The sequence below is a fragment of the Mustelus asterias genome, chromosome 10 (assembly GCF_964213995.1).
Source record: "Mustelus asterias chromosome 10, sMusAst1.hap1.1, whole genome shotgun sequence".
NCBI classification, from domain to species: Eukaryota; Metazoa; Chordata; class Chondrichthyes; order Carcharhiniformes; family Triakidae; genus Mustelus; species Mustelus asterias.
This window is the reverse complement of record NC_135810.1, coordinates 85,055,762-85,079,336: the sequence shown is the minus strand read 5'-3', so window position 1 is coordinate 85,079,336 and position 23,575 is coordinate 85,055,762. Positions and strand designations below refer to the sequence as shown.

The window sequence follows — 23,575 nt, the reverse complement described above, 5'->3', positions numbered from 1 at the left end:
CAAGAGTAACTTTTAAGGGGCGTCTTGACAAATGCATGAATAGGATGGGAATGGAGGGATATGGTCCTCGGAAGGGTAGGGGGCTTTAGTTAAGTTGGGCAGCATAGTCGGTGCAGGCTTGGAGGGCCAAAGGGCTTGTTCCTGTGCTGTAATTTTTTTGTTCTTTGTTCATCTGTAAGGAGAGAAAAGAGCTGACTTTTCAAGTGCAGATGATCCTTTGTCAAAGCTCTTGGCCCTTATGTTCAATTGGCCACGTTGGGAAAGGACCTTTTGAGGGAGGAAAAAAGCACCAGTATGCAAGGTTACATTGTCAGAGGCTAAGAAACTGGAATAGAATCCTTGTAGGCAACTGGGTGTAACAAGGTAGCTGTGGGCTTGTGGTGAACAGTAGTTGGTAGCTATTCCCACAAATGGAGACAGGAGTCCAGTATGGGAAAAGTTACAGATGGACCAAGTGAAGATGACAACATGAAAGATATATTTTATCTTTGCTTTAGTGTCAGTAAGACATCCTATTCCCACTTCTGCAAATTGTTAGGCCTCGCCTTTACTGTATCCCTGCCTCCACAGACTATTATTTTGCATGTTTGTTGTCTCTGGGTTCTTCTCCAACCCAGCTCTGTGACCTACAAAACTATTCTTTGCATAGACTATCTAAAACTGGTGCCCAAGACCTAAGTTGCAGCAACAGCTCCACTGTCTAATAATCTCGAACCTATCCGCAACTCCCCAAATTTGCCATCATCATTTTTGTGGATTTTTTCACAAACGATCTTCGTAATCTCCATTCATCAATGTTCGCGTGCACCTATTCCTTTTTCAATTTTCTGTCACACTCTCTTTTCTTTGCTTTTCCTTTAATGGCAGAATTTACCACATCGCCCGTGGTAAAATTTACATGTCCATGGTTGGTATGGGGGTGTTTTGAAATATATTTCATTTCTGTTGCAAATAGTTTGAATTTATAAAAACTTCAGTTGAAATGGAACTGCACTTGGTGCTAACTTTGATTTGATTTATTATTGTCACATTAGTATACAGTGAAATGTATTGTTTCTTGCGTGCTGTACAAAGCATGCCGTTCATAGAGAAAGAAAGGAGAGTGCAGAATGTAGAGTTACTACATGATATATGGTCACGGATCTAGTGTCTGGCTTATCTGTCTTGAAACATTGTTTTGGATCCGAAGAGAGTTCTTTTTCTATTTCATTGCTAGATTGTGGATACTGTTGACAAGGCTGGCATTTACTTCTCATCCCAAACTGTCCTTTCAGCTGGTAGTCATCACCTTTAAATTCCTGCAGCCTGTGTGGTGCTTATACTCCTATTGTTCGATAGGATGTTCCAGGATTATATTTCCAAGTCAAAGTGGTGTGTGACTTGGGAAGCTTGCTGAACATGATAGTCCTATTTGCTTCGATCATTGGGTTTGCTGACATGGATGCACCTTGTAGATGGTGAATGGTGCTGCCATGGTGAGCAGGATGGTGTGCCAGTCAAGTGGCTGCTTTTTCTTGGATGGTATCTAGTTTCTTGACTGTTCAAGCTGGATTCACCCAGGAAAGTGGCAAATATTTCATCACATTCCTGATATGAATATTGATAAGCTTTAGGTAGTCAGGGGGGAGGTGATGGCCAAGTTGTATTATCACTAGATTATTAATCCAGAAACTCAGCCAATGTTCTGGGGACTTGGATTCAAATCCTGCCATGGCAGATGGTGGAATTTGAATTCAATAAAAAAAATAACCTGGAATTAAGAATCTACTGATGACCATGAAACTACTGTCGACTGTCAGAAAAATCCATCTGGTTCATTAACATCCTTTAGGGAAGGAAATCTGCCGACCTCACCTAGTCTGTGACTTCAGAGCTGCACGTTGGCCAGTTGACTCTCAACTGCACTTGAGCAACTAGGGATGGACAATAAAGGTTGGCCAGCCAGCGATGCCCATGTTCCATGAAGAAATAATTTAAAAAAGGAAGTGGGTCACTGCTGATTAGCAACCTCTGACTTGTAGCAACTGTAGTTGTGTCTGGCCCAATCGATTTAGTGCTACCTCCAGGATGTTAATGATGGGGAATTTGCTGACTATGGATACTGTTGAAAATCCTGGGGTGGTGGTTAGACACTCTTCTGGAGGTGGTCATTACTTGTCACTTGTGTGGCGTAATTGTTATCTGCTACTTAGCAGCTACGTTGCCCAGGCATTACTGCATAGCAACGTGGACTGCTTCATCTGAAGAGTTTCAAATGGAATCGCAATCATCAGTGACCATGCCACACAACACAATAAACATTGTCCTCCCTGTGAAAATCTGACTTTGTCTCCACCAGGTGTGTTTAGGGATCACTCCTACCTGTACAGTCATGGATACTTTTGCAGATAGATGAAGATTTTTTTAAAGTGTTTGATAAAGCATCACAATAAGCTGGCCAGCAAAATTGTGGCTCATGGAATAAGTAAAAGTTTTTTCTTTTTGGTTAATCTCACTGCCTGCCCTGTCTGGCAGCTATGTCCTTCAAGTCCTGGTCAGTAGTGAGGCTGATGTACCCATCCATAATATGTTCTGTGCCCTTGTTGCTTTTTGCTCTTTTTAAAATGATGCTCAAGGTGATAAAGTACTGAATCATCAGTTGAGGGAGCTTGATAGGTGGTAATCAGCAGGTTTGCTTGGCTATGTTTAATCTGATGACATGAAACATTATAGCATCCGGAGTCAATGTTGATGCCTCCTGACCATTTTCTCCTCTCTGTATACTCCTATGCTGCCATCTCTTGTGGATCTGTCCTATGTGTGGCCCAGGACTAAGCAGTGTTTGTAATAGAGGAGTCTGGGATGTTAGCTGAATACAGGCTAGCTTAACAAGCCTGAGAGATAACTTGCCCAACTTGGGCACAATTTGTGAGATGTTAATAAGGAGGGGCTTGCAGGATTGACCAAGCCAGACATGCCTCTGTTTTCCACAATTAGGTAATAATGGTGATGTACTTCAAAGTTTGTGGTTAATAAAACCACAAGAAGCTATTGGATAGGCACATGGAGTACTTCGGGATGATAGGGAGGAAATAGCTTGATCTGGGTTTCAGACAAAGCTCGGCACAACATCGTGGGCCGAAGGGCCTGTTCTGTGCTGTACTGTTCTATGTTCTAAATCAAGAAAATAGTTCCAATACCACTATCAGTTGTTTAAGTTGGACATACTTTAAGTTGCTTGTTATGTTATCTTAACAGAATATACTAAATTTTGACAGACATGAAGAGGAACGTCGCCGACGAGAGGAGGAAATGATGCGCCAGAGAGAGCAGGATGAATTGAGAAGGCAACAACAAGAAGGGTATAAATCCAACTACATGGACAATGTAAGTAAGAAAACTAGCTTGGGTGGGTGGCAGGAAAGTATTTATTTTAGACGAGTCCAGAATTTTATTTTGAAATTTGTTGTATAAAAGGTGGAAGTTTTTCCTTTTTAAGATTGTCCCTTTTATAGTAAAGATTAATGCTGTTAATGTTTAGCAGTTTGATGGATTTTTAGTGGCTTGTAATTTTATTGCAGTTTTGTTGCCATAATGTTCTGCAAAAGGATGGAATCCTGACCATTTAATTTTAAACTCTACATTCTTCACCTATTAAATATAATTGAACACTTACCAGGTACTTTTTTTAAAAAATGCATTTATTTCAACACAATTCAGCTTTAATCCAGCGTTTGAAGCTAGTGTTTCATTGTAACACGTGAACATTTACTCTGAGTAAATTTCCTGATATAAATTCTACTATCATTATTTTAAAAGGATACGCACTGTCTAGAGTGCCTAAGTTGTAGTACTAAAACATGTAACTCTAGTCCTTTATCAGTATCATCCCCTCAACACTGAAGTATACTACTATCTGAATTTATTTTTGTAAAATGCCACTTTTTTGATCTTGTTGGGACAACAGTAAACAATCTACCACACTTTTAGACCAGATGTGATATGAGGAATTAATTTTTACACACTTGTTACTAGGATGCAAATGTGCATTGGTACTTTATTTCATACCACTGATTTCACAGTAGTGAAATTAATGCCATGTTTTTCACTTTGAATTGAATAGTAGACTAGTTTGCAAAGATGTCTTATGCATACTCTTGTTGACATCAAAATCTCATTTATTTGTTTAATTTTGTCATTGGTTCTGGACATATTCCTCATATAGTTTGGAGATCCTTTTATTGGTATTTTTAAAAAAACTCTTAACATAGGGCAAATCCTAATTTCATTGTCAGTATTAAGGTACTAGTAACGAATCTCAATGATAAAAGTCCTAAAATGAATTTAAAGAGCTAACTTTTGATTTTTCTGTGTACGGTAATGCCTATATATGAAGAACGGTGAATCCTTTTTAATTCATTTATCACTACTGCATCCAGAGAGAATTAAAGGTGCCTCCATTGTTTCTATCTTTTTACTTCTTTCAGCAACACAACATGACATTGCTTCTGAACCAGGTGACTTAGTGGAATAATCTTTATAGCATGCCTCCTCTATTATTATCTTCTGTCTCTGACCTTAATGTAACCTTAATGTCATCCTCTTCCTTTTGTGAAGGCAGGTGCGAAGTACTCAATTAAAGCTTGGCCTTAGCCTTGTCCTCTACCTCTGTCTTTGTATGGAGATTTACCTTTGTATATGCCGAACGGTTTACTGCTTAAAACTTATCTATAAAGTACACTTTTTGGTCATGATGTTTTTGGGTTCAATCTAATATTGCCTGCTAATCTTTCTTGTAAAGTCATCGTCGCCCATTAACTCTTCAGTTTCCTCTTCTCCTATCTTATATGTTTGTAAAGGACCAGAAGGAGGCAATTCGGCCCCTCGAGCCTGCTCCACCATTCAGCATAAGATCATGGCTGAGCTCTGTTGTGTTTTGAATTCCACGTACTCATCTTACCCCTTGTAATCTGATTCCCTTGCTTAACAAGAATCTAGTGACAGCTGTCTTAAAAATATTCAATGACCCCCAACTCCACCACCACCTAAGGCAGAGTTCCAAAGTTGCACAACCCTTTTGAGAGGAAAAATATTCTCTTTATCTCTGTCCTAAAAGGGCACTCCCTAATTGTAAAACACTGACTCATAGTTCTGGACTCATCTCTAAGAGGAAACATCCTTGTCAAGACTGTTCAGGATTTTGTATACTTCCGTCAAGTCACCCTTCACTCTTCTAAACTCCAGTGAAAACAAGCTTGGCCTCTCCAGTTTTTCCTCGTAAGCCAACCCGCCCGCTCCTGGTATCAGTCTAGTGAACTTCCTCTCAATGCCCCAATTCTTAATAAGGAGACCAATAATATACACGGAATTCAAGATATCATCTCACGAACGCCCTGTATAACTGAAGTCTTAACATCCTTATTTTTATGTTTAATTCCTCCCCTTATAAAGGATAGCATTCCATTAGCCGCCTTAATTATGTGCTGTCCCTGAATACTAATATTTTGTGATTCTTGCATTTCAAAACTTTGATTTTTCTGCACCTCAGAATTCTGCAGTTGTTCTCAGTTTATATGATGCCTCGCCATTTTATTCTTCCTGCCTAAAGTGGACACCATCTACTCCTGCCAGAATTTTGCCCACTCACTCAGATCTATATCAATCCGCAACTTCCTTGTGTCTGCTTCACAACATACTTTCCTACCTATCTTTGGGTCCTCTGTGAACTTTTCTACCATGCCTTAGCACCCCCTCATCTAAGTCATTGACATAAATTGTAAAAAGTTGATGTCTTAGCACAGACTGCTGTAGGACTACACTTGCCATGTCTCGCCAGTCAGAAAAAGACCCATTTATGCTTATACTCTTGTTTTTTTTACCAACCAGCCAATGTTAGCCTCTATGCCATGAACTTTTATTTTACGCAATAACATTTGATATGGCACCTTATCAAATGTCTTCTGGAAATCCAAGTACAGTGCGTCTTCCTGAGTGCACAGCTCTAACCTCAATGATAAATTCTCATCCTCACCTCCCCCCTGCAGCCAAACAGATTTCAAGCTTTTCTTGAACAGAGTGGTCACACTTAATACTTTCCAATCTGATGGAACCTTTCCAAAATCTAGCAAAGTTTGGAAAATTAGCACCAATGCATCTATGAGCCACCGTTTTTTTAAGACCCCAGGATGAAGCCCATATCAGCCTGCAACTCCAGCAGTTTCCTCCATACCACTTCCCTAGCTTTTGTAATTTTACTAAGTTTCCCACTTCCTTCCACCTCCTGATTTTGTAGCTATCACTGACATGTTTTTATATCCTGCATAAGTGAAAACAGAAGCAAAATACTTGTTCACTTGCCATATCCTTATTGTCCACTATTAACTCCCCATTGTTGCTCCCTCGAGGACCAACACTCAACTTTACTTTTTCTTCCTTTTTAAATACCCAGAGAAACACTTGTCTGTTTTTCTGATTTTACGTTTTTCACCAGCTTCCTCTCATGTTCTAATTTATTTCTCCTGGTTAACCTTTTGGTCATTCTCTGCAGTTCTTTATCTTCTGACCTGCCACTCATTTTTGGACTTTTTCCTTAAGTTTGATACTTTCCTTAACTTATTTTGTTAACCACAAATGGTTATAGATTTTTAAAATAGTTTGAATATACATTAAGTATTATGAAATATCCCATGAAGAGTCAGCCACTGCTGCTCTATTGATTGCGCTTCTGCCCTCTTATCTCTGTTTGCTTCAGCGAGTTAAACTTTCATGCCCACGTAGTTAACCTTATTTATGTTTAAAATACCAGTCTTAGACCCATTTTCTTCTCCCTTTCAAACTGGATGTAAAATTCAATCATGTTGTGGTAGCTGTTACCTTGGAGTGCCTTGACTCAGATCATTAATTAATCCTGTCACGTTACACACTTCCAAATCGAATATAACCTCCCTAATTGATTCCAGAAAGTGCTGCTCTAAGAAACTTTCTCAAGCATTCTGTGAACTCTGCATCCGGGCTACTACTGCCAATCTGATTTAACCAGTTCATTTGTAGATTAGAATCACCCATGATTATTGTCGTCCCTTTATCACATGCCTCCAATATTTCTTCTTGTATACTTTGTCCTACATTGTGGTCCTAATGTAATCCTTGATTAATATTGTCATGTCCCTTCCTTTCTCCTTTTCTATCTTTACAAATATTCGGTATCCAATAATATTAAGAACACATTTGTGACTTTGAATCAAATCTGTTAACGGAATACACGATGATGCTATGTAACAATTTGTGCCTACAACTCACCAATCTTTGTTAGTTTTGTTATCTGTTTGGTCTTTTTTTGCAACTTTGGGAATATTTCTAATTTTACTGTTGCTTGTATCTCTTTGTCTCCTGATTTCATTTCTGCTCTCCTCTTCCTATTTTCCGATTCCTGCTTTCTCCCTCCCTAGCAATGCTAGCTGATCTCTCAGCAAGAACATTTGTGTTGGCTTTGTTCAGGTGCAACCCATCCATCATGTCTAGGTGCCCATTCCCTGAGAATCCATCCCAATGTTCAAGAACCTGAAATCTGCCCTCCTTCACACATTCTTAGTTATACCTTTGCCTACATTATTTTCCTGTTTTTATACTCACTAGAACTGAGTCTGAGGTTACCTTTTGAGATCCTGTTTTTGGATTTTGTTTTCTTAGCTTCTGAAACTTGAAGCACGTTGACTTTTTCTCTATCTTTGTCAACTCCATTGTGGACTATTCCCCTTCTTCTGGGATACCCTGTGTCTGCTTGGTGCACTTTACTGTGGCAACACATCGTTCAGAAATCACTGTTGTGATTACAGAAATGCCTGTTCACGCCTAACAAATTAGATTTGACTACTGCATTTCCACTCTAATTTCCCCTCAATTCAGTGAAATCTCCCATGTTGCCAGAGGTTTGATTCTTAATCTTACTCCTTCGAGAAGTCACCAGCCTTGCTAACAGCAAATGCCCTGGGCTTGGAATATTCCCACACTTAGTGTGTATTCTCCTAATTTGTCTAATGGACACCTATCACCATCTGCAGCTGTGGAGTAATCCCATACTGGAAATCCATTCTGGAAAGTCTCTCATTCCCAAAAGCATTTGGTGATTGGAAGTGGAGTTCAAGCAACTTGTGGCAATTCCTGCAACTGCGGTTACCCAGGATACAGTACCACATAGATCTGAATGTGCATGCAGTGAGTCCCAGCTGGCCTGCCCTGATGATTAATGCACAGACCTCTGAATCACTAAGATGCAGAGCAATAAAATGCCTGAAGAAACTGATGTCTAAGAAACCCAAAATTGACCTGAGAGCCTGAGCACTAAAATATTGAAAAACCAGTTGAAGGCATTGATGGAACTGCTATAATTACTGACCAGGCCACAGTGCATATAAGATTTTTTTGATTATTAAGTAGAAACACATGAACACAACTGGAGCTTTAATTCTTTTCACTTGAATTTGCGTCTATAGAACGACTTGCGTGATGTACTCACTTCTTCCACTGCTACCATAATGCACCTGAGCAGTAGTTATAAATCGTGAAATTCAGACAGGGTAAAACCGTTTCCAAACTGAAGTTTTTCTGCTGACCTGTATTCTAGTGGAATTAATTTTGTTGGCCAAGTGTTTAATTTGCTGTAAAGTGACCTTGCCAAGGCACCTTTGATAGCACGTTCCAAACCCCTGATCTATACCACCTAGAAGGATATGGATAGCAGACACATGGGAACAACACCAGCTGCAACCATTCAAACTTAAAACTGTATCACTTCCTTCAGAGTTGCTACGTAAAAATCCTAGAACTCCCTCCCTATGTACCTGCATATATACCTGGGTATACCTGCACCATATGGACCACAATGGTTCAAGAAGGTGACTTCACCACTACATTCAGTGGCAGTTTAAAATGGGCAATAAATGCTGGCCTTGCTAGCAACGCTCACATCTCACGAATGAATAAATTTTTTAAAAAGCACTGCCAAATTGTAAGTTTATTGGTGTTGCTTGTGCTGTAACTTGATGGAATGAGAGACTGCTACATATGTTAAGTCATAAATATGTAAAACATCTGCAATAAAATCTGATTTGTTGTGCAATGGTTACAAAAAATAAATTCCTTAGTTAAATAATTTGACTATTATCCATGGCAACCGTGGATACGACATTGTGTCCTATATAAAGAGGTATGAAGGAAGAAGGAACAGGCAGTTATGATTTTGAGTAATTCCTCTTGGTTGCATAGCTTTTAGGTATTTATTCATGGACCTTTTAGTGGGAAGCTGCTGATCAATATTGCAACCAATTGCTGAATTTTAGTTGACCTTTCCTCATCTTAAAGAAGGAATTCCACTGACTGGTTCACACACTGATGCTTAAATCCCCGTCATGTAATGATTATGATTCCAAACACTGAATCCTAAATTGCAATATATTTATATACTGTATATTTGTTATCAAATTATCATAATGCTGTAATCACAATCCAGCAAATGAAAATGTCAAGTATAATTTGTAGAACGTTGGAAAATTTTGAATTTTTAAGGCATGTTTGCCTGTGAGAAATTGAGATTGCAAGTGTAAACCTGCGTCCTATCATTGCACAAAGCATTGGAAATGCAAACTGTCTCATTACTGATCCATGGAGATGTGTTTGGTGTTGAACTGGAAATTTGATATTTCAATTGCATAGGTGATAGCTATGAAATTTGTAATTGCCTATCTTTTTTCAAAGTTGGTCCTATTTGTTTGTTTGTTTACAAATTATAAATGTACAGAATAGAATTGGTGGTTAACACAAAAATCATGAGCAAATCATTGGCGGCATGGTGGCGCAGTGGTTAGCACTGCTGCCTCACAGCGCCAGGGACCCAGGTTCGATTCCTGGCTTGGGGCATTGTCTGTGTGGAGTTTGCACATTCTCCCCGTGTCTGCTTGGGTTTCCTCTGGGTGCTCCGGTTTCCTCCCGCAGTCCAAAGATGTGTGGGTTAGGTTAATTGGCCGTGCTAAATTGACCCCGGGGATTGTGGTCGGTGCAGGCTTGATGGGCCGAGTGGCTTCCTTCTGTACTGTAGGGATTCTATGAATTGATCTAGTTCAAGTGACAAGTCATCTATGTTTAAACTCTGTAAAAATGTGAGAAATTGTAGTGTACAATTGGATTGTGAAAGGTCATAATGCTCTTGATCGAGAGTCAAACATTTGCCTGAATGGTCCGCAATTTCGAGTTTGTGGGATTTACCTTGCCTTTTGTCTTTTGAAAAGATGCAAAATGAAATCTGGCTAATGTGAAGCAGCAACATTGGATACCAGCCACGGGTCAAGAGGTTTTGGCTCTTGGGGTATCCACTGTTTACACACCAGTTCAGTTGCTGAATAGGTGTGGTGACTGGTCATGGGAAGACTACCAACAAGGCTACCATCATGAACTACCCAAATGTTACTTTATAGGATTGGTGGATTTCTAATAGGTTTTAGATTGCTTTCCATCAAATCTATTTGAGTTTACATGCTCTTCAATTTTCTTCTCAGTTCCAGCTTCCCTGTTAGCTGATGTAATTTTGTCACGTTCTCACAATTAAACAAAGGAAGCACATAATTTAAGCAATAATAATGGCTAAAGAAGTTGTATGCTTCCAGACTGAAGGATGAAAAACTCTATTAATGCCACCTTTTCATGAAAGTGATGGTACCATGGAGGGCTAACTAATGTCAAAGATCCAGATTTTTTTAAAAACTGAACAACATAGCTATACAAAGGTCGAGAGCATTTCATGGCAGCAGGGTTGCAGGGTGCCCTGGGCCTGAGAAAGCATTCTGTAGTCCAAGGAATCTTGACAGCTCTTTTGGTTGAACTTTTCTCCTTTTCTGTTTTAAAACTGCAGTCCCTATAGTTTTGGATTCCCTCTAGATAAGAGTTTTCAAAAGTGTTCAAACACTACCACCAAAATTGGGAATCCTGAAAGGCTCCGATACGGTCTATCCCTAGAGAATCCATAATTCCTTTAGATAGATATCTTCATTATAGAGTTTGGTGGCTCTGCCTGGTATTGCCTGTTAATATTCAGTTATTGCTTTGAACAAGAGGGAGGCAATGGCCTAGTCTTAATATCACTCGATATTAATCCAGAAACTCAACTAATATTCTGGGAACTCTGATTCAAATCCTGCGACGGCAGATGGTGGAATTTAAATTCAATAAAAGATATCTGAATTAAGAATCTGCTGATGACCATGAAACCATTATTGATTGTCAGAAAAACCCATATGGTTCACTATTGTCCTTCAGGGAAGGAAGTCTGCCTCCTTAACTGGTCAGGCCTAAATGTGGCTCCAGAGCCACAGCAATGTGGTTGACTCAACTGAACAAGGGCAAGTAGGGATGGACCAGCTAATGACACCCATGTTCCACGAATGAATAAAAATAAAGTCCAGGTTTGCTGATCTTCTGGACATTCATTTGCAGTCTTAGAAGAATTTAGATGAGAAACTACTTGCATGCATCATTTTGCAGTCAATTTTACAAAAGCTCCCCCACACAGCATGGTTTTGGAAATCCTCATTTAAGATGAACACTTTTTCTCTTATGGTATAATCTCTAATGAACTGAAGGATTACTAGTGCATGCACTGATGCCCTGAGATCTGTAATCTTGTACCTTGCCTGCCAACTGATCAAATTCTGCTATTTCAAGAAAGGGTGGACTTTATGATGTTGAAGTGCTCAAAGAATTGGGAAGACCTATTTTTAGCACCGAGCACAGTATTTGAAAAGGAAAGTTGCAATGATGGTAAATGTGCTGCCTTTCAGCATTTATCATCGGATGGGGACTGGCAGTTTGCCAGCAAAGGTTTCACATTTGACCTCATAATTCTGAGTCAATTTTAGGGTTACAATTAGGTTTAATATGCAAATTTAATGCATATATTTTCATTGTAGCTACTTGAATTTCTGAGTAATTTATAATCTTTGTAAATACATGCAAGCTTTGTTCTTGCTATTTCAAAGCTGCAGCTATCAAAAATATGTTGCACAACTGGTGATTGTTATCCTCATCGGGCATATTGCTAATAGATACAATAAAAATATTTCCAGTATATACATGTGTTTTGCATTAACTTACAAATGAAGCAAGTGAACGAAAGGAGGCTATATTATCTTTGTCACCATTTTTGGCCATTCTACAAATGTTTTTTCCAGAATTAAAATTTTGAGTCTGTCTTCCAAACACTTAAGATCTATGGAAGATTTGTGCGTTTAGAATGTATATAATAACACATTGCATGTTTATTAATTAAATTAATTGCTCCATGTTTGAATCCCTCCAATCAGGTTTCCGCCCCTGCCACAGTACCGAAACAGCTCTTACCAAAGTTACAAATGACCTCCTATGTGACTGTGTCCAAGGTAAAATTTCCCTCCTCATCCTTTCGACCTGTCTGCAGCCTTTGACACGGTTGACCATACCAAACTTCTCCAATGCCTCTGCACTGTCATCCAGCTGAGTGGGATTGCTCTCACCTTTTTCTATTATCTTCCTAATTTTTGCCAGTGAGTCACTTGCAAGGCTTCTTTCCTGTTTCTGCACTGTTACCTCTAGTGTCCACCAGGGATATATCCTTGTCCCCTCCTATTTGATATTGCATTAGTTTTCAAATGTGCTGACGATACCCAGCTCTCTCTCTCTCTCACTCCATCTTTCTTGGCTTATCCAGCACTAGATGAACAGAAATTTATTTTAACTAAACATTGTGGAAGACTGAAGCTGTTATTATTGGTCCCCGCTTCAAATTCTCTCTCTCTACCAACTCCATCGCTCCCCCTGGCAAATATCTGAGACTAAGCCAATTTGCTCTCAATCTTAATATCACATTTGATCCAGAGATGAGCTTCTGACCTCATTTGTGCCATCACTATGGCTGCCTATTGTTACTTCTATAACATGGTGCCTGCCTCACCCCATTTGCTGCTGAAACCCTCAGATGTGCTTTTGTTAACTTGAAACTTAACTATTGTACCCCTTGCTGGTCTCCCACATTTTACCCTCCATAAACTTAAGGTCATCCAAAAATCTGCTGCTCATATCTTAATTATCAACAAGCACAGATTTTTTTTCTCTTCCCCCACCATCATCTGTGCTTGGCTCCCTGTCAAACAGTGTCTTGATTTTTAAAATTCTCATGCTTTTCAAATCCCTCCCTTCCTCCCCCAACTCTAATCTCCTCTAAGTCTACGAACCTCATATGTCTGCGCTACTTAATTCTGGCATCCTGTATATGCCAGGTTTTACTTGCGCAATCATTTATGGCTGTGCCTTCCTTTGCCTCGACTCCGAAGCTCTGTAATTCCCCCCTTTTGCCCTCTCTTCCTCGCTTTCTGTCCTTAAGATGCCATTTAAAACCGTAACTCTTTAACCAAGCTTTTGGTCACCTGACCTAATTCTCCTTCAGTTTGTTCTGTGAAGCACCTAGTGGTGTTTCAATACCTTAAAGGTGCTAAATAAATACAAGTTCTTAACATTCAAAATTGATTTGAAACAGCAGAATTTTGAAGTTAAATTATATTGCTTTAAACTATTATTTCCAGTGATTTGGTATTAAGGATATGCAAGATGATCCGACAAAGTTTCAGCTGATGATCAGTGTATGGTCAACTTGTTGTAAAGCCAGTACTGGACAGAACTATGCTTTTGAATCGCTTTGGAATCATAATGTAAAAAGATACGCACTTTTTAGAAATAACTTTTAAAATCTCGTGGCAAATTGAAACTGCCAAGAATTTTACTGTTTCTATCAGCCAGTTGCAAAAGAAACACCAAAGAATTTTGCAAAATAGATGTACTACAATGACAGTGCACATCTAAGTTTATTTATCTGGTATCTTTCTAAAGCTGAGGATCTTACTGTGCCAAAGGTAGTCTACTACTGTAATATGAACATGATTTTGGCACAACCAATGTTAACGTTTAATGTTTGTTTTCTCAAAATAGTTTTAAATCTACAGTATGCTTGTGATCTAAACCAGGTCTCCATGCCTATGGCAAGATGTAAGAGCTGCTACCTGATTTATTCTATTTCTCGTCATTCATAATGTCTGCAAGCAGGGAAACATCACACAACATATCTCACCCGTGGAAACTCGTATGCAGAATAAACCAGTGCTGCTAAGCTACCATTAGCTTATTTGGAACCTTGAATAGTTCTTGGTATTCCAGTCCAAGTAATCTTTGTATTTCAGTAGGTTTATACACCATACTCAATCTTATAAATCCTGATCTGTTGATTTATTTTCCACTGTGTCACAACACTGCATTAAACTGTCCATGGTTACTAAATATTATGGTAAGTGCACGTGCATCGTTGTAAATCCATCATTAACTTAAAATTAGTGCTTTTTGCATTTGTAATTGGCTAATACTGAAGTTAGGCATGTCTCTTCTAACTGAATATTTGTTTCGTAAGTCCTCTTCTAAACCAAGGTATTTAATAGTATTCCCTAATGAACCATTTTTAAAGCAATGTAGTAGTTTAACTTCAGTTGCCAGCAAAATGCTCTCTTGTAACAAGTGATGGAATAATTTATAAAGGCATAAAAAGTGTCCATTGGCAAAGAATCCATTGAATAGAATCCCTGCAGTGCAGAAAGAGGCCTTTCGGCCCATCGAGAAGGTTACTGCAGAATTAATACGCCGTTAACGTATGATGGCTTTAATGAATAAAGTGGTTTATAATTTTAAGTTAGCCCTGGATGAGCAATATTCTAATTTTACACTGCTCATTTTCAACTTGAGTGACCACATCAGCAAAATTAAACACATTTTCTTTGAATCTACTGAATTCATTTGCAGGTAAAATCTGCATGTCCTCTATGAATAATGCTGTTTCAAAGAAGCATGTTTCTGTAGAAAAACTCTGGCTATCATAAATCACAGAGTCTTGTGAAATATATGGAAGTATATTCTTGTGCTTTTCAAAACCAAACTGGCTATTCCAAAACTGATCAAGAATTTTTGTTTTTGAACAAATATAGTCAATGCATGAATAGTAGAAAATTATCAAATGAAGTTTTTTCAATTATGCAGTACTTGTACTTTTTAAATATTTTCAGATCCTTTTGGAAGTAAATCTTCTGTTTAAATTTCATATCTTCTGTACTGTAGTGTAAAGAACAAAGATAACCCCTAAAGGCTGTAAATGCCCCCGATTTACGAATTGCATCTCAAATTGTAGATTGATTGAAGGATCATGGATGTGTCATGGCATACTGCTTATATATTTGAGAAACTTGTTGGTTAACTCATGCCTCATTTGGTACCAGGTCTTCAGCTAACATCTGCAATAATTTGCACATGTGTTTTTTGTTTTATTGGTATGCTTTTTTCTTACTCTTTCAGTCGTCTAGCCAAACTTGGCATAACTGGGAACTAAACATTAACATTGAGAAAGAAACACAAAGTTGAAAATTGATTACACAATTTGATAATGTAAGAAATAAAAGCAAAATGCTGAAAATAGTCAGCAGATCTGGCAGTATTAGCATTTCCTGTTTGTGTTTCAGATTTCCAGCATCCACAGTGTTCCACTTTGATTGTATAAGATGCTGGTAGTTTGAAATCCTTTCCGTTTAACTGCTGAGTTTTGATTTGTGTTGGGAATTAACTAATCAAGAGCTTGTTAGTAATGTGAAATTGTGGAATTGTTTAATACTATTGGAGGTGCATTTTGGTTCAAAGTGCAAATATAGTTGATCTGCATAACATGCAGCTGAAGTAAACCGGGTTCCCAAGAGGGAAATTGAATAGCAATGTGGGAGTTTCCAGGTTACAATCTAAGTAACAGGGGTGGTTATTTTGGGAGGGATAGGTGAATTATTACCAAGGATGATATTTTCAAATTGTGTTAAATCCATGTTATCTCATCTTGAGTTTCCCTATAACATCTTCAGTTCATGGCACAGATAGGCAAAAAGAGAATATGATGCTGGTAAAAAGAAGTTACAGGAAACTTACCAAATTTGAAGCATCAAAAAATGAATTGATACAATATGATGTAAAAATGAAGGAAACATTCTAAAATAATGTGCCAGTTATTTTTATAGCTGGCTGAGTGATCGCAACTTTATTACAGGGAGTGGGCTTTTGTCAAAGAAAACTGCACTTAACCTGAAACAGCATACTTAACATCAGTGTAACCATATATTGAGTCAAGACAACTGCCATTAGTCTTCATTGCCCTGCGGAAATTATTTATGTAAGACTGCATTTATTCCATAAATTATATTGAAGAATGTGATTTATTCATATGGGGATAAGAACATAGTACTTGTCATGGTTATGACTGCAAAAGTGAAACACATCATTGTTTAGTTTTTGAAAATATATGCTTTCCTAAAATTATCCTCAATCACTTCAGTGAAACAGTTGTTAATTTTCTTTTTGCTGCAGTGGTGATATGGTTGGATTTTTCTTTAAAAGCATCAATACTTTTTCTGAGCATTACTAATAGAGGGAAATTGTACTGAATTATTTGGAAAATCAGCTGTGGATTTTTGGTGTGCCTGCTGATGGTAAACAAAATTGAATTCCATACTTGCAGAAATGATTATTGAACTGTAATAAATTGTTCAAAAAACTGCTGCCAGGTGCTTGAATGTAGAACATTCAGCATCAGTAGGAAGTACTGTAAAAATTATATAATAGAAATGAGTGGAAGCGGGTGTTCACATGAATCAAAGATAACATTGTAAATTCTTATAATACAAAAACTCCTCCTATGCTCCAGTTGAATTTGATATTTTCGCTATTCTAATATATAATACAAGTATCTGCATAAAATTAAAAATATAATTTAGCCATATTAAAATTATATTATATCTTAAGGTATTGGTGCAATTATAGTCTCCAGCATCTATGGACTAAATCTTGTCTTAACTCCCCGTGTGGAAATTAATTAGGAAAAAAAGTTTATTTACAGTAATATGGAACACTGCTGATAAATTGTGACAAGGTGCACAATTGTACAATAAACACGCCTCTAGAATAGAATCTTGTAAAATCCACCAGGATATAATGTACTTAAAGTGCTGTTTATCAATTTATTCTTGGTAGCGGGTGAATTAAACATGAGAGGGCAGCATGGACACGGTACTGCAGACCCTAAAAGTTCAGAGAATTCCTGGGGTTTTCAGAATTGCCAGACAGCTGTTGAACTTAAGCCACTTTTCCATGTTCTGTATTTTTTCGGTATTTGTTGGCTCTGTATCATATTTCTGTTACTTCAATACTGAGGCCTTTTATCAGTGATTCTGTTTTCCATTGGGAAGCTTGCAGTCTGTGCTTTGCCTGAAGGCAGGTCTGGGCTTATAGTCCACTGATGCTTTATCTTAGCTGTTTCTTAGCAGTTTTTGTAAGCAGTCATTTGCCATTACTTTCCTTTCTCGGGCAGGGTGAGGAGGCAGTCTGCCTCAGCTGGAATGGGAATCGAACCCATGCTGTTGGTATAATTCTGAACCATGTGCTAACCATCAATGCAACTGGGCTAACTGATTGCACTAAGATGAAAGATACCCCATACAAAATGTTTGAAAACAATTGTTTTAGAGAATGCAAAAGCATGGCTAAAAAACTGCATGTGCATAAGTTCGTATAATTTATTTGTAGGAATCTTTAGGTCTGCTACCAAATGAGGCATTTATTTTTAGTTTAAAAAATACTGTTTTTGTTGAAGAAAATTTCCATTGAACAAAAAGGAACGAACATTGCAGTAATATGTTTCTGAATGTATTGTGTTAAGCACGAGAAGTCCTTGATACAGATGATTTAATTAACATTTTATTTTATGCGTGTGTTGGATAATTCCTGTCTTTAAGTTGTGAGACTTTTGCTTTCAGGTATTTCTACTGTGGAAAGACACAATTTGCATATTTTGCTTGATTTACAGCAACAAACTTTGTAAAATGTAAGATGATTATACATGGGGACACATTGCAGGTTTTGTGTAATTCTAGTTGAATTAAATAAGCTAATCTGCGCCATTTGGCTGGATTCCTTTTTCGGGTGATGACTACCAATGGACAAAGTAAGCTTATTTTTTAACTAGGAATGGACTTTATTTTCTTGGTAACGTCTTTGATGGATATCCTCAGAGTCTGATGATTACTGAAATAATACTATTAAAGTACAATTCCTGAATCACTATATTTTTTGCGCCATGTGGAAAATAGGCAGGCATGTATGAAAAGGTTTGATGTGTAATATTTCAAATTTTGCAAACTGATTTTTTAATAATGTATCAAAATACAAGGATGTGAAACTTGTTTTGGTGATTGCTAAGCGGAATGCACTCATTATAATGTAATTAAGATGCTTTCATTTAAAGAAAGTCAGACATTGGGAGCACTTTTCAAATTTGGTGCTACAGAATTGGCAAGTGAAATTGCAGAAGATGCGAGGGAAGATTGGATGGAATAGTAGCATAGGCTGCTTATCCACTGCTGCCAGTTTTCCACACCATAAGTTTAAAATTACCCCTGTTAGCTGCTTCACAGAAGGGGCATTGTGTCTAAGTGAGAGACACTTGGATTTCAACTTGCATTTTTTTCTTCCCTGCCTTGTATTCAGACTTTTAATCATACCTTTCGATATTTACTGGGTTTTTGAGTAGAGCAATAGGTTTTTTGTGCCATTAAAGGTAAGACACTGAACATACACAGATAACCTGTGCTGGTAGGTTGACCATGAAAATGTTTCTATTTTCAGAGAGAACAGGATATGAGGATGGGTGATATGGGTCCACGTGGAGGAATTGGCATGGGAGGTAGGGTTTTAATCCATGAAAACACCTGAGATGTTGTACATCTGTTACTTCATGGTTGTGCCTAGCGATGTTCTTTGGGACTGTACCTGTTTGAAAGATGAAATTTAAGTTTACATACAAAGGTGCAAATGCTGTGCTTCAAAAGTTGTAAAGCTACATCTAATAAACACAGGAGTTTATTACATCAATGCAGCTTGAAAAATTGATTAGTATTTTTAACGTACAACCTCTTGCACATAATTGTATGGTTGCTGTTCTTGCATTGAAAAACTGGTGATGGTAGCTGAGAGGTATTTATTACTGGACTAGTAATCAGAGATTTGGATTAATAATCAAGGGACATGAATTCAAATTCCACAAAAGCAGCCGTGGGATTTAATTTTAGTTAAATAAATCCAGATTTTTAACTGCTCTCTGAAAGTTACTCAGTAATCTCAAGCTGCTGGCCATCCAAATGCTAGCAGTTCAGAAAGGCAGCTTGCCACCACCTACTTGAGGTTAATTCAGGATGGACCCACATCCTGTGACTGACAAACTCTGATATAATTATTTGTTTTTAAGTTATACTGTATGACTGCTTTTGTCATAAGGTGATAGTAATTTAGTTCAGAAGTTATGCTCTCATTTTAAGTTTACCAAGCTTTTATTCATATTGTCGTCTTTTTATCCGTTGATGTCCGATCATTCTGACCCTCTTTGTAAACTTGAAGCAATAACCATATTTTTAGTACAAGAGATGATTTGGTAGAACCAAATCTACCAACTGCCTGGCAATGCCACATTTATTATGGTACAAGTTGCATGTTTTTTTGGAATTGTAGTAAACCATTGTCTTCTGCAGTGTTCCGAACATTGTAAAGCTACATCTTGTATTGCAGATATTATATGACTACAACTTGTTAAAACTCGCTAGTATTTCAAATATATAAAACTTAGGCTGTAGCATGACGAACAAGTGTTCTCCACGTACTGCAAAAGTAATGGTCAAATAAGTATCATTACGTTTATATGCTTCACTGTGGTGTGGACAATTACATTGTGTACATTTTGCTTTAATCACACTGCAGTGGAATATTTCTGTCATAACTTATAGCACTCCTGGATACGAACGAGACCAGCTCTTGTTTTGGTTGCACCAAACTGATTTATTCCTGTGAGGTCTGGTAGTTCTGAGAAACTTTAATACTCGAGCAGTAGTGCTACCTGGATAATAAATATAACTTGTTTAATCTTGGTTCTTGATATCACATCATTATGGTACAAGATGCACCATCAGTGTATATGGGTTGAGATGAATATCCCTTAAAGGTTGACTTTTAAATTAAATTTGAATAGCCATAGATAATCGCATTTCTCAAGTTCTACCATTTAAAACTCTGCACGTGCAATTTTTATTCAGTTGTCTCCCACAGTGCTACATTGTAGTGCAACCTCAAGACTGGAAAAATACAAATCCAGCACTTCTCAGCACCTCAGTACTTGCCTAAGTAAGTTTCAAATATACACCTCGACTTTCCATCAAACTATGCCTAGCTGCTTTTCTATTTAATAAATTAGAAGTGTGTAGACATCATTGGGCATGTTAATAACATTTGGTCCAAATTTTTAGTCCTGAGGACAGTGTTTTGTTTTCAATGGAGACAATGATCATGCATGCTTGAAACAGTCTGTAATTTTGGAATTTTCCTTGCTTATTTGATGGGGTGAATTTAGGAGTAAGCAATAGCATCGTTTTGATTTGTCTATATCCAATGTTATGGGGTGGATCTGCAAAATCCACAAATGTAAAGTAGCATTCCAGTTTTATGGCACTATGGACAAGATCTCAAAGTGAAATCCATGGCAGTGATTACAGTGCTATTGAATTTAAACTGCTAACTAGCCCAAGGCATGACTGCTGCGACAGTGTTAGGTGCACACACTAACTTTGGTAGGAAACATCTTGTATACAATGCAGATAAATGTAGTTTATGCAAGAATGTTTACTGAACAAATAATAGCCACCATTCAGTTTAAAAAGAAAATGATGTGTTCACAACAATCACGGGATACATCTTGCCATTTTACCATCAGATGCGCGCATGATGAAAGTAAACAAGCAATGCCATATAAATAAGTATTAAAATCACATTCCCAATAATGTCTACTACTTTTATTTACTTAATCAGAAATCCAGTTAGTCCCTTCTTAATTCCTTGTGGTTACTATACTGCATTGCAAGTGGTTGGGGTAAATTTTCTAACTGCTGGTGCTTTGCTGCACCTCATTTACATTGCAGTGGTATTGATTAAGTTGAGGCTTGTTCTCAAAGCACCATTATAATGTAACTGTAGTATTAGCATGTGTTTCTGCATTTTAAATTATTAAATTGAAACTGAAGTTGGGGAAAAGGACATATCGTAGAAATAAAATTAAATTTTCTTTCGATCAATAACATGGTTTGAAATAATTTGGCAATTGATTTAACTGTTTCAACATTAGATGTGGATATGCTTCGTACCTTGAAAGACAGATAATCATTATGCATTCGAGCAGTCATAAGATTTTTGTTGAATGGAACTTAATGGAATTCTAGTTTTAAATGAGGTTTCAACTACCCTCTCCAAAGCTATGTTTATCCAAGAGCATCTGAGCTTTTTATTGAATGCTTTCTGAGATGGCATCCTTTACAAATGTCTCACACAATCCATTTGTTACTTCAGTTTTTTTTCCAGAATGGAATTTAAACTACACTACTGACTGGGTACTTCTAGAATGTATCCGGGCTGCACTCTGAGCATTCCTGCTAGTGTGTGGTAGAGGCACATTCAACTCCAGCTTTCAAGAAGGACTAGATAAGCACCTGAAGAGAGAATTTGCAGCACTGGGTGGAGGCAGGGAAAGGGACTAGTTAATTTGCTTTGTTGGGGTGGGCATGATGGGCTCAATTTTGACTAGTCTAAAATGAATCCTGTTGATCCAGTGTTTATGTGTTCCCAACACAGAAGTTACAGTTTTATTATTTGCCTTTTTTTTGTCAAAAGAAGGTGACATAGCAAAATCACAATGTATCAAAAAGCTGTTTAAGACATTGCATATAGTTAAATTGGCATGGGCTACTAAAGTGCAACTTTACTGAATGTTTGCTAAAGGTCATTATGCAAAGTTGGAATGGTTTGAACTTTGTAGGCTTGTCGTCTCTTGTATTTAGCAGCTGCCCACTTCTCTTTCTCTCCTCCACTCCCTCGCCAACCAGTTATCATGAACATCAGCAAACCTACATTAAAGTGATGTAATTGTAGGATGGCATAACTTAAATAACAATTTCTAAATTATCTGTACTTGGATTTAGGTGTCTTGCCTGTACAAACCTTTCTAGCCAAATTTAGTGGTTTTGGGGAGAAAATCCAAACCTGCAAAAAAAAAAAATTAACCAGGGACTTTTGGCTCAGATCCTTTATTTCAGGTTATCGTTGTGTGGCTTAACTTTGTAGCATTAATAAAGTGGAATTGAACAGTTCAAAATAGGCCACATCTGGAAGGTTCAAGTGCCACATATATATATTTTAATAATCTTTTAGTCCTTTTTTAATGTTTGATTTTAAATGAAAACATTGCGAGGTAAATTTGTTAAAATGGGCAAAGGAATGTTATTTACAATAGTTTTCAGTTGACAGTCTCTGGTAATGTAAAGTAACATATTACAAAATTGGCTATGGTTAATATTTTCTAAAACAGTTCTGTCTCATCTTTCCTTAGTTCTGGTATGAAAATCCAATACATGCTACATCCCTCGGACAGCTTTGTGTGGTTATCAATCTAGGTTTACACCCATATCTCTATGCCAGTAAAAAATTACACTTTACTTGGAGAGAAAAGGTTGTGATTAGATAGCCTTGGTCTTTATACGTAGTTGAATTATTTACCACGTAAAATAGTGACAAAGGTCTTCTCAATTAATAGCTAGGTTGGACTGAAGGTATCATGACTTCTGTGGAAAGGGAAATGGATACATTTGCTTATTCTTTTGAAGAATCTTCTAAATATGTTTAAAGACTGACCGCAGTTTTTAGTTTGTAATATGAAGAAATAATATTGTAGCCTAAGGCACACTTTTTGGGGGAAAATCCCAAAATACTTGATGCTGAGTATTATTGTGAACAATTGTTTCTTTGGACTATAATAAGGTTATCTTGATTTTCCCATTTAATTGAGAATCCAATCATTTGCAGAAATGGAAACGTCCAATTGATACTTTAGTTCCTGTTGTGTAGAGCTTTATGAAGCAAAGATGTTGGAAAAATATTTTGTGTGTCTTATACATGTACGTGGTATAATTTGTACAGTCCCAAAGAACAATTTTTGCAGGCTCTTACTCAGGTAGCAGTTGCTTTGCATGGTCCGTATATTAAATAAGCATGTTTCTATATTTATTAAGTTTCTACAAATATTCAATCCAGTTAATTGCCTTGGAAGAATAATTAGATTTAGGCTAGATCTAAGTACCCACTATTTTACATAGATGCGTATAGCCCGGCTCCTGCTGGCAATCAAGGCCCTGCTCCACTTATGGGCATGAACATGAACAACCGTGGACCTATGCCTGGTGCTACAATGGGACCTGTCCCAGCCATTGGGCCAGAAGGAACTGCAAATCTGGGAACGCCCATGCTGGGAGACAACGGTGGAACAATGGTAATGTATTAAACCGCCTAATGTTTTTTGACTTTTTAAATAGCATAAGATATGTTTACACTAACATTCAGACTGGCATGGTCTTTCTAT

General features: G+C 37.6%; 1 protein-coding gene across 15 annotated transcripts in view; it reads left to right on the top strand.

Moving 5' to 3' along the window:
• The window catches only part of LOC144499733 (paraspeckle component 1-like), a 97,091-nt gene that overhangs the window by 22,499 nt on the left and 51,017 nt on the right, over window positions 1–23,575 (top strand). For 6 of the 15 annotated variants that reach the window (XR_013498887.1, XM_078222098.1, XM_078222092.1 and 3 more), the window contains 4 exons: window positions 3,258–3,366; window positions 12,330–12,404; window positions 18,754–18,811; window positions 23,313–23,485. Coding sequence is in view for 11 of the 15 variants with exons in the window: in XM_078222098.1 (XP_078078224.1) it covers window positions 3,258–3,366; window positions 12,330–12,404; window positions 18,754–18,811; window positions 23,313–23,485 (415 nt within the window). In the remaining 4 variants the exon portion in view is untranslated. Of the gene's footprint in view, window positions 1–3,257; window positions 3,367–4,466; window positions 4,733–12,329; window positions 12,405–18,753; window positions 18,812–23,312; window positions 23,486–23,575 lie in introns of those variants that run through there. The other 9 variants (XR_013498888.1, XR_013498889.1, XM_078222094.1 and 6 more) reach the window with 3 other exon arrangements.